At 35.6% G+C, this 19,528-nt stretch overlaps 1 protein-coding gene across 1 annotated transcript in view; it reads right to left on the bottom strand.

Moving 5' to 3' along the window:
- Positions 1-19,528, bottom strand: part of TSGA10 (testis specific 10) — a gene marked incomplete at both ends in the record, with an annotated part of 29,947 nt that overhangs the window by 3,523 nt on the left and 6,896 nt on the right. Inside the window, 15 exon segments of the mRNA XM_079544226.1 lie at positions 371-475; positions 810-1,012; positions 2,189-2,398; positions 4,102-4,287; positions 4,806-4,916; positions 6,537-6,705; positions 6,946-7,001; positions 8,237-8,391; positions 10,291-10,406; positions 11,760-11,911; positions 14,375-14,452; positions 14,618-14,791; positions 16,537-16,737; positions 17,724-17,789; positions 18,526-18,741. Coding sequence (XP_079400352.1) covers positions 371-475; positions 810-1,012; positions 2,189-2,398; positions 4,102-4,287; positions 4,806-4,916; positions 6,537-6,705; positions 6,946-7,001; positions 8,237-8,391; positions 10,291-10,406; positions 11,760-11,911; positions 14,375-14,452; positions 14,618-14,791; positions 16,537-16,737; positions 17,724-17,789; positions 18,526-18,741 — 2,198 coding nt within the window.

Below are 19,528 nucleotides of genomic sequence, written 5' to 3'. Positions count from 1 at the left end.
AGACTGTACAGGCTAAAATTGTTTCATTGTGTCAGTACAGACTAATTAGAGACAAGTATGCAACAAGATACCTAGACCCTCACTTGAAATAAGTGCATGTTCAGGAAAATGTCCCATCCCATCCTAAAGCAGGCTGCTTGAGAAGCAAGTTTATTTCGGTGTCTCATTGCGTTGACAGGCAACTAATGTAGACAGAACACGTAACAGTTTCACACACCATGGCATGAGTAGCCTCTGAACACATAGTAGACGAAAAACAGAGCAAAGCCGAACTTTGCTGTTTATCCTTTTAATCAGACTAAGTCTTAGTACTGCAATGTATTTCATCCCATTTAGATGGAGAAAACATAATACAAAAATATGTACTTGCCTTTCAAACCTCTCAGTTGCCAGCTGTCTTCTAGTGATATCCAATTCTGACTCTAGCTGAGCTGTTGTATTTTTGAGCTGTGTGAAATCTCGACTCTTCACAGTGCTGTAAAGTTCATACGTTTTAATTAGATAGCAGCTATAATCCTCAAGTATGTTACCAAATAGAATGCAAAATGAAAAGGGCAGCTATACCATGCAACTGATTCCCTTCTGGAGTAAAACATGCACAGAAGAGTACTTTAGGTTATAGCTGAGGAATTAGAAGCAGGCTTATGTTATCTTCTGCTATTAAGGTATCCAAGGTACTTTGATCATCTGAAAATGCAGCTAGATAGACATGTGTATACATGCATATCTATGTTTATATATGTATATATGGAAAGAATTTAAAAACAAAACAAAACTCAACTACAATGTCCTCCTGGTCATTTACTCACAGTTTATTCTCTGCTAAAAAAAGTTGCTCCTTGAGAAGCAGAATTTCAGAGTCTTTCTCTTGCTCTGCTATCTGTGACTGAAATTCTCTCTCACGATTGGACGCAAGCAAAGATTCCAGATTTTTCAGAGATGCTCTTTCATTTTCCAGTTGTCTTCTCAGCAGCTCTATTTCAGAATGGGATGAATCACATTCACTCTGCAGCTAAACAAGGTTTGTAACATTTCAGATGTATGCCTGCTGTGTTCAGTGGTCAGCAGTTAGAGTAATCTTTAAAAATAAAAGAAGTTTAGTATCGATGACCCAAATTTGTTCTTACTCCCAGATGGTTCAACATGGTTGATTACTGTCATATTTGACCTCAATTAAAATCCTGTTTTGGATTTATAAACTTACTCAGTGCATATCTATGAACTTAGGCATACTTGATACAAATAAGAAACTCTATGAAATAGAATCATATAATCACAGAACATCCTGAGTTGGAAGAGATTTCAACTGTTCCTTCTATGCCTTGCCTTCGAGACCCCTTACCACCTTTATAAGCCCTCTTTTGGGTACTTCTAACAGTTTTATCTCCTTGCTATATTGTGGCACCTAAACCTGCACCCAGTGCTTGAGGTGAGGCCTCAGCACAGAACAGAGCACTTTTTTACTTTACAAAGCAAAATCCAAATTATTTGGTCTTAATGAATTAAAATGAGTTTTCCTTATTCTGAAAAGCCAATTTTCCACTGTCAATCAAAACTATAGTTCTCTTGCCTATAAACAGTTCTGATATTCTACTTCTGTATTTCAGAACAAAACAATACTAAAAATCATATAAGCTTTGTTAAAATAAACAGTATTAAAACACTGAAAGAACAATATTATTTTAGAATCAGCATTCAGAATCTTCACTAAACTCTCCAGCTGCATTTCTGTATCTTCCCATCCTGAAACTCTTGCTTCCCTCTACAATCCCAGCAAGCCTCTTCATTGACAATTTCATAAAAGAATCACTTCTGTTGCTTCCTAAACCTGTCAAGCATTCTAATGTCCATATCAAGTTTCTTTGCTAATAAACTACTCTAGCTATTCTGTCTATTAAGTGGCTGAATGTGAAATCCAAGCCATCTGTCAAGAAAACAATTAGTAATATTACATCCTGAATTTCAGTACTCAAAGTAAAACTTTGTAAAGCAGTGGTGGTATAGACAGTACAACATCCATGCTCCGAGGAATATGTTTCTGAGGTATGCTACATTAAACATAAAAAAAAAGAAAGAGCCGCTGATCATCAGTAGAGATTTCTTTGATCATTTTAGATCGGAAAGTAGTTTGAGATCCCTTAAAGTATAACATTAGCATAAAATTATTTTTTAAATTTATTTCACATACCCTTTCTACCTTCTCTGATGTGGAAGTTAACTGCTGACTTAACAGTTCTTTGCCTGCATCTAATTTAATGCAAAGTTCTTGCATAGATACGAGATTTGCAAGTACAGAGACTCTCTCCTGATGTATGTTTTGAAGCTCTCCTTCCATTTTCACAATAGACTTGTGTAAGGTAGAAAGCTGAGACTGGTATGCTTCTTCTGTTGTTAAATGCTATAATAAAGCAATATCAGATAATCAAAAGTGTATTGCAAAGAAATTATAAGACTGCTTCCAAATTCCTACAGAAACATCCTACAAAAATATTGTTGTGATGATTTTTAAGAGGTGGCAGTAGTTTATTCTGGAATAAATTTTAAAGTTATTTCTTTAAATACCTTCTGTATATAAAATAAGTAGAAAAAAGATTCTTGCTTCTGATAGCAAATTCAACTACCAAATTTTAAACTTCTTAGGATTCTACTCTTTCTTCTGAACTATTAAGATTCAAAATTCTGCCATGGCCCTTATTTCATTCCCAGATAGAACCTCTTATTTTTAAAATAAAATGTATTCCTGCATGTAGAAGAGCACTGAACGCTCAAATGCTGTCAGCCATGTTCATGTTGCTGTCACCCATAAACTCAGGCATGATGAAGAGCTGACAGAAGCCACACTAAGATGAAGTTTGCAAAGCCAGCAGCAGCAGTTTTGACTAGAAGCACTCTGAATGTTGTGTATTTTAAAACAATATAACCTAGATTTTCCCTTTTGAAAAATGCCTGTACCTTAGCCAGTCATACCTGTCTTGTATTTCCAACCACTTTTAACCATTTAATTGTCAATGTGGCTGAGTATGGAAATTTGACAAAGGCAATGAGAGCAAAGAGACAAAGCAACGACTTCCCTGAAAGATTTCTTATAACTGAGATGGAAAAAGATGGTTGTAGGGGGAACACGTTACATAATTCCAGCTCTGACTTGGCTAAAATAAATAAATTAATTTAAAAAATTAATTAAAAAAAAAAAAAAAAAGGAAAAGGACTACATTAAATTACATACATTAAGATTTCTGAATTAAAATTAGTGTGTTTAAGATACATGCCTTAATGTAACTGCTGCGAACCTGAACATGATATCCATCTGCAATTCTGACTGCATTTGTTGACACATGAAGAGGCCTGTTTATTCCTGTAATTAATATTAGACCTGGGAAGGAGGTAGAAAGATAAAATCTCTACCCATTTGAGGCTGATTAGACAAACTAGGACCACAAGCCAGCTTCATTATAGTAAAAATCTGCCACACAGTTGTCCTGTACTGGTTTGCTACTATGTTCTCATCCTTCTTTATGAACAGCTGCAGATCAGCTTCTATTGACTATCTAATGTGCGTGAGAAGCCCTCAATAGCCTCTGCAATATTTAGGAAGCAGAGATGATCTGTAGCAAAAACAGCAACCCCAAACCAGAACACAATTTAAATGCTCAGTTTAAATGTTAAGTCCTTCACATTTTCAAATAGGAAATAAATAGATGTTTGGGACACCTAAACCACTGGAAAGAAGGTTGAAAAGTTGGAAGCAAGAGAAGCAAGGACTGGAATGTACCAGGGGACAAAGTACTAGGTATGTTTCAGGTATGCTGTGGAGTTCTGTGCGAGGTTATGCCCTCCCTCATTTCAAACATGCTGTTTAACTTTTTTCTTTGAACTGTATTAGTTTTATTTTATGTATTATTTTTAATTTGTTTTCCCCCAAGTATGACATTCGTATGACTGCTCATTACGTTACGAAATAAACCCCATATTCTTCAGTGTAGCAACTATCTCTAAAATTCAAATAGAAGTGGTATAAACTATAATTTTAAACAGCCATAAGCCTAAAATGTTACCAGAAAATTTCAAATGTGAACTACAGAAACTATGATTTCAACTTACTTGCTCCATCTCTGTTTCAAGAGTCTTCATTTTCTCTTTCAACCTGCGGTTCTCAGACTCCGCACTGATTAATGCCAATCTGACAGAGTTACAGTCTTCTTCTGCTTGATGGCACTTTGCTTCCCAACTTTCTCCTTGTTCACGGGCTTTGTGGTAATTCTCCAAAAGCTCACAGTTCTCTCTCTCCTAACACATAAAACTTGTTTAATATTTTACAGTATGCTTCTCAAAATAGGGATATTTACAGTTGTGCAGGTATGACATAGCAGTGGATGTTCTCTTTTTATTGAGAATCTTGCATTTAGCAAAAACATTGAGAGACTTCTCAGAACAAGTGTTTTGTTCCATATGGCCACGTTGTGATGAGCAAGAGACTTCTGTTAAAAATGGCTGAATTAACACTAAAAATGTGAAGTATAGGAATATATTGCAAACTTTTTTCTGTTAATCCCATACAGTAGCAGAGACAAAAGTGTCTCAAGTTCTTATATTATGCACTGAAGTTTTAAATTTAATGAACACACACACACACATGCATAAAATGGTGAAATACACTTTGTTACTTGTCTACAGGAAAATCAGCTAAGAAAATACTATCAAACTATTAAAACTGTAGTAGCTGAACACAGTTTTGGAAAGATCTTCTATGGAAAGATGGTTGCAATTTCAATTTTAGTTAGAACAGCTTTAATCCACATACTCACTTTAAACTTCAGTACTCCCTTTAGCCTGGCAATATCCATGTTTGAATCCTGGGCTTTCAACTTCATCTCATCAAGCTCATTCTTGTACTTAGTTATTTTCATATGTAGTACCTATGAAGAAAGATTTGTTTAATAAGGCTGAAGTATATTGTTTGTACCTTGACAAAAATAAATAGAATTTGTACGTATCTACAGCATATGCCTTTATTAAGTATATACAAAATATAAGGTATGTGGATTTCTACAAATGAAATTTGGCACATATCAAAAAGATTTACCTTCTTTGACTTTAAAATAATACTAAATCTTAAAATGAAGAAAAACATGAATAGGATTGCAGAAAGGTTTCTGGACAAGTCAATAATTATCTCCCTTTCTTGCAAACTACTGTGAGAACACTCCACTGCAAGAAGCAGTACGTAAGGAAAAACAGATGTAGACTATGGAGAAACCCTTGTTCCTGTTGTGAAATGTCCATGAGGTGCTGAGAAAGGTGCTCTGGAATTCTGTGAACTTTTTCAGCCCTACTGAAGAAAGAGGAATACTAATTGAGATGCTTGGACTTTCACCTAAATTAATGGAAAAGCCACAAGTAAAAAATGCATATTATAAAGACACATCTATTAAAAATTAGTTGATCACATGAGGCTAAGATTCTTTTGTTTCTAACTGCTTCTATAAGCCTACAGACACATTTCAAAGGAACCATGAAGTTTTTGAAAGTAGCTACAAGCAACAGGTAGCTTTATTTATACCAGCTGACCACATCAGAAACAATGGGGATTATAAAAGATTCTGAATAGATGAGAGATACAGATGAATAGAGAGACGCCTTTCAGTAATCCACGTTTCTACTGACACTCACTATCTATCTTTAGTGATTATAACATTTGAAGAAGAGAAGAAAATCAGGAAATAGAAAAGTATATTCAAAGAAGAAGATATTCTAAGCAGTTGAACAAGTGTAGAGGAGAAAAAGCAAGCATGAGAAAACCTGAATTAAGGCAGAGATTTTAACAAAAAGAAGAAAAAATAGAACATTATACAATGATGACCTATTGCAAGTACTAAGCCTAATTTCTGGCTGCTTAGAAAACATATTGATGTGTGAACATCAAATGTGTGCATGAGATGAGACTGCAGTCCAGACATGTGTATGGGAACTGCTGAATCACAGCCTGAACCTCTGATTGATCACCTGAGGCAAGCACTGAGTCAGCCACGGGAGCACAGGTAAGGCAATTCACCTGTGCTGCCGGAAGGGGTGGAGCCTGACTCCATTTCTCCTAGACCCATTTAAGAGCTGGCTACCATTGCTATTCTCTTTTACCCAAGAGCCCCTTTAAAGAATGGTATATACAGTCCTGTTAATAAAGCTATGAACCTTAATAAATGTGTCCTGTGTTCAAACATGTAAACTTGTATACGCTCTGAGCCAGTCGCAGCACCGTACAATAAATAGCTGCTGTCTCCTTTACAGTATTTTGCAATGTAAATAGCGGTTATAACCACCACAATTATTTTCACAAAAAGACCAGAAACAAGAGTTAAGCAGCTGTTCCTGGAGATAAACATCCAAACCATAACACAAGAGCAACTGAGCTTCTTCATACAGGTGACCTAAACAGGAAGTGACAAAATCAGTTTGAAAAATGAGCGCACCAATTCTATGCACTACCAGAAAAACACTTCATTTTCTTTTTTAGTCAAGATTTCTCTATACGCATATACCTGATTTTCTTGTTTAGCATTAGAAAGATGCTCTTGTAACCTGTCCTTCTCCTGAGCTAACATTTCTCTGTTGTTGTTAGCTTGTGCAAGTTCTTTGTTGGCTTCTTGCAGCTGTTGTTGCAAACTGGTGATATCTTTCTCACAGATACACAGCGCTTCAGCAGATTTTCTATGTAGCAAATAATAAATACTTCAGGTATGACAATGCTGTTCAACATAGCAAAATGATAGCTTTCCTGTGGTTAAGTTTGCAAATTGTGAAACAAAGCTGTAGCATTTTAATATGTAACAGAGTAGAAAAAAACAATTCTACATTAGCACATCCTAGGATCCTTTTTTTTTTTTTTTCTCTGCATTAATACTATGCGTGAATCAAAACTTAATTATGATCTCGAAATTTTATCCTTACTGTATTGAACGCTCCAAATCGGAAATCAGAATCTTCAAATCTGAAATAGTTTTCTCCTTAAAAAGAAATACAAAATTAAGATAAATTCCTCACAACTCTAATTTCCTTTTATTCAGTTAGCTGATTAATGCAAAACAGACTCTGATTTTCAAAGTTTCATCGTGTACTGCTTAGAGCTGAAAATCCTGATAACCAACTTTGGCAAATAAAGCAACAAATATTATCTTCTGCAGAATGTAACACTTTTAATTAAATTTTTTAATCCTTTGTGGTTTGAATGGTGGCATTTGTCACACACACTTTCAAAAGTAAATATGTCTTCTGTCTGCTAGATAAGTTATCACAGTTTTTCTACAATTAATAGACTACCAGAGTTTGGTGGTGTTTAACTGATAAAACAAAAACTCTGTCACTGTATTTCCATCAAAAAACAAAACAAAAGACTAGCACAAACTGTATCAGTTTGTTCCACTGTCTCTGCACACAGATATTAAAAGTATAGATAGGCTAAGCAAATGTTTTCTACTGAAAACCCAAGATATATGAGATACAGCCATCGCTTCTGCAAAATAGGCACCATTTACAATTCACAGTCTTTAATATGTGGAGTTATTGTTTATAGCAATATGATTATGGCCTGTCTTGCAATATCCTATTTTCAATGTTATGTTGAAGGTACTGCAACTTCAAGTTAACAATCACTGCATTTGTGAAATACCTCATTTAGTGTGTCCTAAATCAATATCAAGATAACTTAGGCTGAAGAGAAAAACAATGCTTCAGACCTAAGCAGCTTCATTATAGAGATAGAAATCACACTATGCAAAAAAAAAAAAAAAAAAAAAAAAGACCTGATGCATTTTGCCTAGCTAAACTAATACCTTACGATGAAAACGATACCATTCAAATGCAACATCAGTGATAAGAAAAGCAGTACTTGGCACTGTATCTTTAACATTAATGGGCACCAGGGAAGAATTCAGGCTAAATTTTATAATAAAACACTTTGTTAGCCAATTTACTTTTCTTCACCTAAGGAAAGGAATTGAAGTTTCCTCTCTTGATAAGTATAAGCTATGCAAAATCCAAACATGAGGGGTTCAACATGGCTCAGACCCACTGCTATTGATGTTAACATGAATTTTACTGCCTTGAAACTGAAGCAGGTCAGCACTGAGCTCTAAACTGCAGATAGCATTATAAGAGTGTTATGATGACCTAACAAATCCTTCCTCTATTTAATCTCTCATGATTCCATAATTTATTCTGATTTTTCCATGTTAGAACATACTTTAATCTTCAGGTTTTCCTCAAAAGTGACTATCTTCTCTCTTTCTTCTTCCACGCATTCTTGCAAAGTTTCCTTCTCTTTTTCAAGTTGCACAATTGTATCTTTCAGTGCACAGATCTTCTCTTCTTGTGCAGAACTTTGTTTTGAAAAGTCATCTGAACGCAATCAGAAAGGTCTTGTTTTTATAAATTCAAATCATTCAAGATAAAAACTATTTTGATACACTTCTGAAGCATGAAAGAACATTACAAAAGTTTTCCTTCAAGAAAATACTGAGGCAAGTGTGTTTTCAGAAACACAGGTAATCCCAGTGATACTTGTAGAACTGCATTCTTCTTTCAAGGACTTAACTTACTTGGCTCAAAAAATATATATATATCTATCCTTAAATGGCTAATGTTTAGATAATTCAAATAATTTTAGTGGGCATTGTAAAAATAAATGGCTTAAATAGAATTACAGTAGACAGAAGGCACATGAAGGCTACAACCTGGAAAGGCTCCCATGAAATAAGAGATAAATATCCCAATATTAGACAGTTTTCAGAAACAGTGCTTTATTTATATGAACTTTGTGTACAAGAGTTTTAAAAAACCTCATTTACAAAATCCAAGGTCACTTAAGAAGTTCAAAGCTATTAATGAAAAAAAAAACAGTTAATCTACTTATTAGAAAGTGAAATTTGAAAAGATCTCTTTCCCTGCCTGTCTTCACTGAGCTAACAAAATGCTATGCACTGCATTTACCTTTAAGTGGTCAGATAATCAATCCTTATTTGAGGTGCATACACTGCATTCTCAGGGGAAAACTACAGGAATTCTTGTTACAGTGAAATTTACATCTCATAAAGAGTATGCAGGTTGCAAATTGCTTCACAAACGTCAGTGTAACTGGAGGCTCCGAATGATGCTTATTAACTACTTCCAGGAGATAAACCATTCAAAGTAAAATCATATGTGGCCCAGTCTTTTAAAGACATCATTCCCATATATCCACCTTCCAGTCTTTTTCCACAAACTCTCCCTATTGTAATACATGAGATGGAAGACACTCGGATTTCCACATCTTTATGAGTCTAGACTGTAACATGCTTTGGTCAGATGGTTGGAGGTCTTAGATGTGAGATTCTGAAGTCTCCTTTCAGCTTTCAGAACTAAAAGACTTAACATATGCTTAGTTTGGACACATTTCCTAGGAATGATTTAAACAATAATACAATAATACATAGGCAGATGCCCCTATTAAGCCAGTACTTCACTACATCAGGGAGCTAAACTTTTTAACATGATATATAGATTTTAATGTGGACAAAACATCTTTTTTCCTAGGTTTCTCAGCAGTGGCTTAAACACCTTAGCCAAAGCATTCAAAAATTTAAATTTGCTTTGAATGAGATGCTTATTCAAGTTTTAGAGCCTTAGAGCTGAGTAACTGGAGTTTAAAAATTGTAAGTAATGAAGGAGAAGATATTTTAATAGCTGTATTTTCCATTCACAAATTCACCACTTCATTTAACAGTACATCATGTCAACTGTATCTACAGAACAAAATAAGACTTCAGACACAACGCATTTGTATTTCTGGAAGCGGTAACTCATTAATTGGCACACTAGAAATAATTTCTGTATCCACTTCCTTCAGTCCCTTAACAGAAAAAGGGTACAACATTTCATATAGAATGTAATCTACAGAAGATGCTTTCCTCATTACATCATCATCTACTGATGCTGGGGGATACAGCCACCAGCTTAGTAGATCATAAATGCAACTGATAGGCTCAGACCCAGCATGTTAATACTAACATCCATCGTTGGGACAACAATATGCATAGTATCAAAATTTAGTTGCAAGAGCTTTATTTATATAATTTTAAAATGCAAAAACCTTCCAACAACGAAAGAAAATGGACTTTGTGCATGAAACATTAAAACTACCAGATGTCTATTTATTTATTTTCAAGAATTTTGTTCTTTCTACATGATAGAAACAAAATAAAAAGCTGAAACATTATTATCCAATGGAATTTTATTAGAAAAACCATATCTATCACTCACCAATTTTTTCATCCAGAAGCTTAATTTTCTCTTCATTAAGTTGAATTTCATATTTTTTCTTAGTAAGACTTCGCTGTGCCTCTGAAAGAATCTGATCTGTCTTTTCCTTCATTAGACTAAAAAAGAAGAGAATTCAGATATTAGAGGACTTAATTCCTTTTTGAAATGCCACAAGTGAAGTAAAAGCTAGATACTTCTGTTTATCTTAGACTATTGAAGATATTTTATCAATGTTAGCCTTAATCTCTAGATATTACGGTCTGAATACTGCTATAAAGAATCACAGGAAAATAAGAATTTTTTACAACAGAGAGAGCAAAAAATTGTTAGAAATAATTATAAGAAAAATCTTTACTTAAAACACACACTGGAATGCTTGACCTATTTTAAGTTATATCTTACTAGTAGCAACTACTCTTCAAGAACTCAGCTTTTATAGTACTCATAAATCTGACAACTTGTAAAAAACAGCAGCAATGCCGGACACGTTTTGACAAAGGAGTTTGTGTTACTTCAGAAATTGCAGTATTCTTGGAAAGGTATTGTGGAACAGCACATCGTTCCCACCAATTAAAATCAAACAAAGAAAAAAATTACATCGGCTATTCATCCCCTACACCAGCCACTGTTAATGACACGTGGGTTTAGGAGAGCATTTGCCTGACTGAATTACAGCTTACAAATTGTTGTGGTTTTATGATTTTTCAGCATTCCACATCGAAACATCATGTAGATGTTACACTGTTGGAACAATCACAGGTGTAGAAGTAGAAAAGTCACAGTATCTTCTGCTGCAGTCTGCTCATCCTGTAACCTGCTTCAGCATGTGATCTATACCTTCTTATCTCTGCTCAAATTTCTCACGTGCTTAACCTCCCTCTCCAGTCAGTAAGTAGTCCTTTTCATCATGAACTCACTGACCTATGCTTTCTTCCCTACAGCTTTACTCGAGTCTAGTCCCACTGTATGTTTCTGAATGCTGTTAGGAACTCCAGTCGAGCAGCAGTGGAGTTCAAAAACTCCATGCAAGGCTTCAGTTTTATTTCTGCTCCTGAAAAAACTGCAGGACTAAGAAATGGATGTTTGAAACTAACTGAACACATGACACTCATTAGTTTGTGTTTATTTGCTTGCCTTTTTAAGAACAACAGCATCAAAGGAAAATGATTTTTATGTATTTGTAATTAAAACATAATTCTTCAAAATACATCAGTTACTATGGTTTCTAATAGCAAGTTCCTAACCCAAGCCATTTTGCTTTCCCACTGAAAATGGTTTTCTTTACATCATAGTAACAGCAAATCAACATTTTACATATAAATAAGCAATGAGGAAAAACATTTAATTCCAAAACAGAAAGATGTCTCACGAGCACAACTGTCGTAAGTTCTCCTCCCTTTGAGCTAAACGTAACCCAAAAGCCAAGGCTGACATTACTTGAACTGATGCAGTTATATTCTTTCACTGACCTCAGTGAAATATATTCATCCTTCTGGTGGCTCAGCTCATTCTCAGAGTCCTGGCATCTTCTTGCCATTATTTTTACCTCTGTTTCCAGAGAATCGATGTGTTCTTTCATTAGAGCCATTCTGGACATCTGCTCTAACCGTTCACTATCTAACTATAAATATAATTAAACATTAATTAAACAGGAAAATCTGGAATAAAAAGCTGATTTACATATAGATACTCACCTATTTACTCAAATTCTACTCTATTTTTAAGACAAATCATTCACTGAAGGAGAAATTTCCAAGTTTACTCAGAACCTCGCAGGACTAAAAGCTGAAATTTGAAGTACAGTATCTGTCTTTAGATCCCTGGAGTATTTTGATTTAGTTATGTAAAATGTTGTGTTGGTAATTAGGTGGAAGGATAAAAATGTTTGGTATTGGTCATCCTTAAAATTTTCAGTCACAGAAAATGCTTCTGTGGCTTTATGAATGGGGAAACCAGAGTTTCAGATGCAACAACACCAATGATGGGTTTAGGTCTCTGTTAAGGTACAAAGCTATGCTGATAACTGGGCAGAGAACTCACTCTAGAATACTTCCATTACGCACCCTATGGCCAAGAGACCACCATGAGGCCTTTAAGTCTGTACCTAGAACAATGACAGATCTGTCCCTGAAAATCTTCCTTAGGTTCCTGCAAAGTTAGTCTGGAATGTCCAGTTTAAGGAAATCTGTATTTGATTACTAAAACATTCATACTTCACATTCAAAGTACTTTCCTTTCTAAATGATTTGAAACAGTTCTTTTCAGGTAAAAATTTCTCACGTCATGCCTCTTCCTATTTACTAATTCTTTAAGGACTAGTTTCTGTGTTACTACAATAAAGGTCAGATTGCTGAAGATCAAGTCAATTAGAGCTTGGTATACACTGACTTTCTCAATATTAGTGCCATAAATTTCATACTGAAGTATATCACCCTCAAAGGGGATCAAATAACCAAAGAAATGAGACAAGTACCTAAAACAAGACTATTCCTGATACTCACAATGCTTCATACATCAAGCATATGATTAAAGCTGATCTGCCACTCAGAGCAGTCAGTGGATTCTTCCTTACAAATACATTCCATTTAATATTTTAATTCTTAGAATTGTACTTACAAGCTTGGTACAATTTAAAAGGCTGAAAGGGAGAAGTGAAAGTGAAATAAAATCTATAACCACAAGATCTAGAAGAAAGAGGCACTACATAAATCAATGCTTATCTATTTTAAATCAGGTTTTACTAAGACTGTATATACACTCAAGAGAACTGTATTTATTTTATTAATGCTTTCATTTTCTATCTGTGTCTATTAGCTAACAACTGTACACATAAATAATTTCTGTTGGAGATAAAGTATAATTTCATTTTCTTTTGCGGAGTATCAAGTCTTAGTAACATGCAACCATAAGACAATCCAGGTTGGAAGGCAGTCTCCAGTTTAAAGCCCTGGACAGAGTAGCTCTGAGACCAGCTTGCTCAGGGTTTTATTCAATCAGGTCTCGAAAATCTCAAAGGCTGAAGACTGCTTCACTGCTGACAGCCCTCATGGGGAAAAAGTGCTTCCTGGTATTCAGACTGAACACTGCTTGTTCCAGTTTATGACCATTGCTTCTCATTCTTCCACCATGCACAGCTGTGAAGTCTTTCTCTGACTAAATGGTGAGTACTGGCAGGTAGCACTTGGTCCCTCCTGAAGCCACTCAGCTCCAGGCTGAGCAAGTCCAGCTGCCCCAGCCTCCTCACACAGGGCAAGTGCTCCAGCCCTGACTGTCTTTGGAGCCCTCTCTGAAAAGAGTCACACCAGTTTGGCAATGTCTTTCTTGTATTAGATAGCAAAACTGGATGCAGTATTGCAGGTGAGATCTAACATGCTCTCAGTAGGATGGGACAATCACTTCCATTAAGCTACTGGCTGTATCCTCTTCACAAAGCCTACTACACTCTTAGCCTTCTTTGCTGTCATTGTACACTGCTGGCTCATGCACAGCTCTGCTGTGATCCAGGACCTCCAGGGTTATTTTAGCAGAGTTGCTCCCAAACCCGTTAGTCCCCAGCTTGTATTAGTGCCAGGGATTTTTCTTCCCAAATTCAGGCCTTGGCATCAATCTTTGTTTCATGAGAATTTTTGCACAAGGTTACAGCTGGCCATTCCTTGCCCCTGTCCCTTGAGTATATCAACTAAGAGCCCTGCTCTTGGGTATATCGACTATTTTCCCCAATTTGGGGAAATTTGCAACCTTTATGCTGCCTCTTGCAGGTCACTGAGAAAGACCTTAAAAAGAACAGGCCTCACAACAGTCCCATGTTGTGATCCATGATCCATGCTACCAGCCTCCACTGTGTGCCTGACCATCCAGATTTTTTCTGTCTAACTGCTCATCCACCCAGACCCCAGCCCCTCACCTGGACACAAAGACACTTTGAGTAACAGTATCAGAAGTTTTGCCACAATCTAAGCAAATGACATCCACTATTCTCCTTCTTTATCTTTTTATAGAAGGCATTCAGATTGGTCCCACAGTATAAACCATTAAGTATCACCTCTATTACTTTTACAATTATTTAAATAATTACTCGCCTTACATTTTGAATAGTAGTTTCTAGCTCTTCAATTCTCTGCTGCAAATGAGCTTTTTCATTAAATGCAGTCTCTTGGGAAATCTGTGTCAAATAACAAAATCACATAAAATAAACCTTAACTCACCACAGACAGATAATGCAATTAACTCTCAGTACCAGAATAAAAATCTTTGGCAACTCTAACTCCAATACTAAGTAACCTTTGTGTTAAAATAAGCTTGAGTGAAAAAAAAAAAAAACTTAAACCTTCAGCTGCTTCCTGAGACTATCATGTTCTGCAGTCATCCTTCGTAAATGTGACAGTGCTGTATCCCTTTCTGTCTCCACATGCCTTAACATTGCTTGAGCTGCCACAGTACTTCTTGGAGTCCTGGTGCATTTGATGACTTCCTGATGAAGCTGGGAAATCTCTTCCTGGGCCTGTTTTTTAAAAATAGCAGTATAGCAGAAATATGGAAATAACGTAACGTATTCCTGCATATATAAAACAGGGACTCGTTAGAGAATTTCAGTTGGCATTGCTCAATTGAATGAATAGATTTACTTTCTATAAAGCAATCATCAGTGAAAAAGAAATATACATTATCTTTTAGTAGGCCAAATAACAACACGTTACAGTAGCACATCACAGCAGATTTAGTTTTGAGCAATGAAAAAGGTTCATTGAAGAGAATAAGAGCAAAGGTCTCAACCAGTAACACTCATGAGACTTTTCAGTAATACTTACAAATCAAACTATTTCAGTCTTCAGCAAAACTATTTCTGTTTGATATTTTAGAAGTGTAAACTACAGAGTGAAAAAAAAAAAAAAAAAAAAAAAAAAATCTGGTGTGAACTATGTTTAGTAATAAGGCATTACTGATAATGCAGAGCATCCCAGAAACCACACAATGTCAAAAATGAAACAATGACTGATGTGTATATGTCTTCCCTCAGGAAAGCATTCCTAATTCAGGACAGCACTTACAGTCTTGTATTTAAATGACAAATTCAGAACTGACAGAACTTCAAAAAAATTATTTAAATTAGTATCCTATAGTTTTAGTCTTAAGTTGTTTTTTTCTTTTATTTTAAACAGAAAAATCGTTTTTATTTTCTTTTACATCACAGAATCGAGGGGCTGGAAGGGAGCCCCTCCAGAGATCACTGAGTCCAACTCCCCTGCCAAAGCAGGCTTCCTACATCAAGCTGCACAGGTAGACACCCAGGTGGGTCTTGAATATTTCCAGAGAAGGAGACCCACAGCCTCTCTGGGTAGCCTGTTCCAGCTCTCCGTCACTCTCATTGCAAAGAAGTTCTTACAGGCATTTGTGCAAAACTTCCTGTGCCTCACTTTGTGGCTATTTCCCTTTTCCTATCACCACGCACCACTGAAAAGAGTCTGGCTTCATCCCTTTGCCTCCTGCACCTTACTTCTTTATAGACATCAATCAGATAGCCCCTCAGTCTTCCCTTCTCAAGGCTGAACAGACCCAGATCGCTCAGCCTTTTCTCATAAGAGAGGTGCTCCAGGTGCTTTATCACCTTTGAGGCCCTCATCTTCGCCACCCTAAGTTATTTTGCTTAACCATCGCAGCTGTTCAAACTTGGAAATTTCCCTGAATTTCTGCCACATGGCATTTGTATTTTTTCAGTGTTGACTCAAGCTCTTCACGTTCTCTCAATATTTTCAAAACATCTGGATCAGAACTCAATCCTTTAAATAATAATGTGATGTAAAATTAAAGCAGAAAAATTAAATTTGAGGTGCATTCTTACATCTGCATTGGAAATTTCCATAAAGGATAACATTTGCCTTCAACCCAAGAACCTGTACACAAACAAAACCATACTCACGTAATTCTCAGTATTAGAGAACAGATATAAGCACTGTTCTAGAAAATAAATTTTATTTTGAGCAGCAAATGTGTATCACAAATGGCACTGACAAACAGTTGAAGAAATACTTCATATATAACCAGCTGCAAATAGCCTCTGAAAATGATACGTTTACATTCTGTGTGAAGCACCAGCTAACTTCATGTTATTTGTTTGTTCCCATCATATGCATCCTTTTGTTTATAATTAGTTTTCTTTAGTATAGCTTTGGTCAGTTGCCATTAGATAAACCAATCCTTACAAAGAAGGCATTCCTCCTCCTGTTGCAAAGTGTTTTCCAAGCTCACCTGGACGTGTGATTTTTTTTTGGACATGCTGTCCCAAGTAGAGCCACGCTTAGGACTTGAAGATGCGTTTCGAAACACCCTCAGCAAATTCTCAGTCTTGCTTTTATAGTAATCTCTGTCCTCTTCCAGTGTCTTAATAAACGTGTCAAGCCTTGAAGGTGATTTCCCTTGCCTTATTTCATTCTCTGTTTGCAGAATAGCCTGCATGTGCAAACATAAGATGATGAACTCATTGAAACAGAGCTTTTCTAGAGAAAAACACCTCAATGTGAAATGGACAAACATACTGTTCAGAATGAAGTGGAAGCAGATATCTACTTAAAAATAAATATCTATTTAATATTTTAAAGCGACTTTCTGAATGTCTGCATTTCTCTTTTGGTTAAATTGTTCTCAACTTCAAACTTCTCTGCTGAAGACTCACCATCTTCCATGGGTAACTGAGCGGTAAGATTGCATGGCCAATTTGGGGTTTTTTTCTTATTGTTGTTTTGTTTACTATTGATTGTTTGTTGTGTGGGGTTTTTTTTTAGGATTGTGGTATAAACTCAAATATTTTGTACAGGAAAGTAGTATTCAATTCCTTTCCTCTACACTCTCTTCAGCACTGCCAGAACTAAAATTTGAGACAAATCTTAAAATTACATAAATTAAATACAATTTTGACCAAAAAAAAAAAAAAAAAAAACCTCTATAAAAACATACTTATGAATCCTTTTAATATATTCAAGTAATAATTTGATAAGTTGTATCTATTACTAGCAAATGTTTTTACAACATGGTAGACACTTCTAAATGTTCCAACAGCACAACATCTTAAGCCAGACAGACTAATAAAGTAAAAACGTCAAAGAAAAATGTTGCTTCTTTCTGTTTCATAAATGATTTGCAAATTACTGAAAGCAGTTCAATGCTGTTTTGTATTTAAAAAACAAACAAACAAAAAAAGCCATTAAGATTCTCAAAAGCAAAATCATTGCAGGTTAGCTGCAAAACAGAAACGGCTTCCCATCCATCCAGCAACAGCATAACAAATGAGAACAGACATTTTTATCTATTCTATTCTGTAACTTGCCTGTTATGAGTGAAACAAAGCAAATGAAATTACATTGTTGAAGCATTAATTTAATGTGGAAATTAACCAATTTCATAGCTACGTATGTATTAAGAATACATGTTTAACTCACAGATTTCAATGTTTTCACTGTGTGTTCCAGCTTCTTTATGCTGTTCTGCTGGCGTCGAACTTGAGTCTACCATAAAAATTTGAAAGAGATGCATTCATCTTTTACATTCTCTAGTGCAAATCTTACATTTTATCTCAACTCTTCTAGTCCAAAGGAACATTTTGTACACACTGTCTAATTTGACTAGGCTGAAAACATGCTATCATGTATCAACAATACAATTAATCTAGAGGGGAATCAGTTAAAAGTCTTATCTTTTGGTGCAGTCGAGGGTTCAGAAAAACAGTAACAGTCAAAAAATCCCAGGTCAAAAAATGAAAAAGGAAGCATGGAATACCTTTTCCCAGAATTATTTTACCAGGAAACTTTCAAATTCAGGGACAATCTGACTATACTTATCAGCTAAAGAATTAAGTGCGTAGTTACATTAATGGCAAACAAATATTCTTTCTGCCATCTGAACACTACATTAAACAATGTTATTATTTTATTATTAATTGCATGTCCATAAAATACAATTTGCTTCTATTCTATGAAATCAACTGCAATCTGCAATGAAATCGCATTCTTTCCGACTGCAAATGTGATTTTAATCCTTGAACCATTTCTCACTTGAGTGAGAAATGGCCATCACAGTGGCCAGAACCTACTCTTTCCTCATCCTACCAAATGGACTTGAAAGCAGGGATGAAAGCTAAGATTTCAGCTCAAAGGGTAAAAACAAAAAAATATCAGTTCCCCATAACAGTAGAAAATAACATTAAAATATCACTGTGTAACATCACTTCCAAGAAGCAGATACCTTTGCTTCTTCTAGCTCCTTATCAGTGGTGTTCAGTAACAACTCGTTTTCCTTTTCCAGCTGCTCAGATAGTTTGGCAATTACAGCAAGTTCTTTACACAGGTGATCATTTTTACAGGTCAAACTATCCACTTGTCTTTCAACCACTTGCTTCTTATTAAGCAGTTGTAGGACATGTTGCCTTAGCTCTTGGTTTATTTTCTTCAGATTTTCAGCCTATGAGGACAAGGAGGAATAAAATATTTTACTACGTCTTCAGGGATCTGCAGGGAAAATTTCAACAGAAAAGGCCTGCTCTCAAGTTTCCGACAGCCGGACTTACCGTGGTTCTTCTAGACTTAAGGAAAGCCTTTCAATCATCCTCTTTGAAATGGACCCACAACCTTCATACATAGTGAAGGCCAACAGAAATGTAGCAGATCAATTACTACTATTAATTCGAAAATTAAGAAATATAGGATTAATTATTTTCCTGAAAAAATGTAATCTTCAAGAAAAAAATCATGATAATTACACAGCCTTTTTCTAAGAAGCTGGAGTTGCCATATCATTTTGGCAAGTGTCATCTTTAACTTCTCAGTTTAATGGAGCATCACTTCCTCATGCAGCTTTTCAATTTTCTGAATTCTCAGACTACTAAAATCGTACTCTAATCAAGGGATGCATACATTGTGATGCAGAAAGTCCCTCATTTACACAGACTGTTTCTGTAATGCATGAAAAGATCAGTATCTCAAAACTGAGTTCTGTGAAGTTCCCTTGAATTGAAGAGTTTTCTTCAACTACTGCTAGCAAAAAAACAAAACAAAACAAAATGTTTTTAATTACTTAAGAAGATGTGGAAGATGATTTGTGGAAAAAAGCTTTCTGGGTGGGTGTCTCCCGTGACATTTTGTAGCTTTTCATTTTACTGCTTCTGTTCAATGGCTATGCAAATATATTGATAAGACTGATGATCCCTTAAAGCCTTAGAGACTCAAAACCCAATACCACACTATTAACA

Source organism: Tetrao urogallus (genome assembly GCF_951394365.1).
Source record: "Tetrao urogallus genome assembly, chromosome: 1".
Taxonomy (NCBI): Eukaryota; Metazoa; Chordata; class Aves; order Galliformes; family Phasianidae; genus Tetrao; species Tetrao urogallus.
The sequence above is the reverse complement of the archived record's forward strand: the minus strand, read 5'-3'. Positions and strand labels throughout refer to the sequence as shown.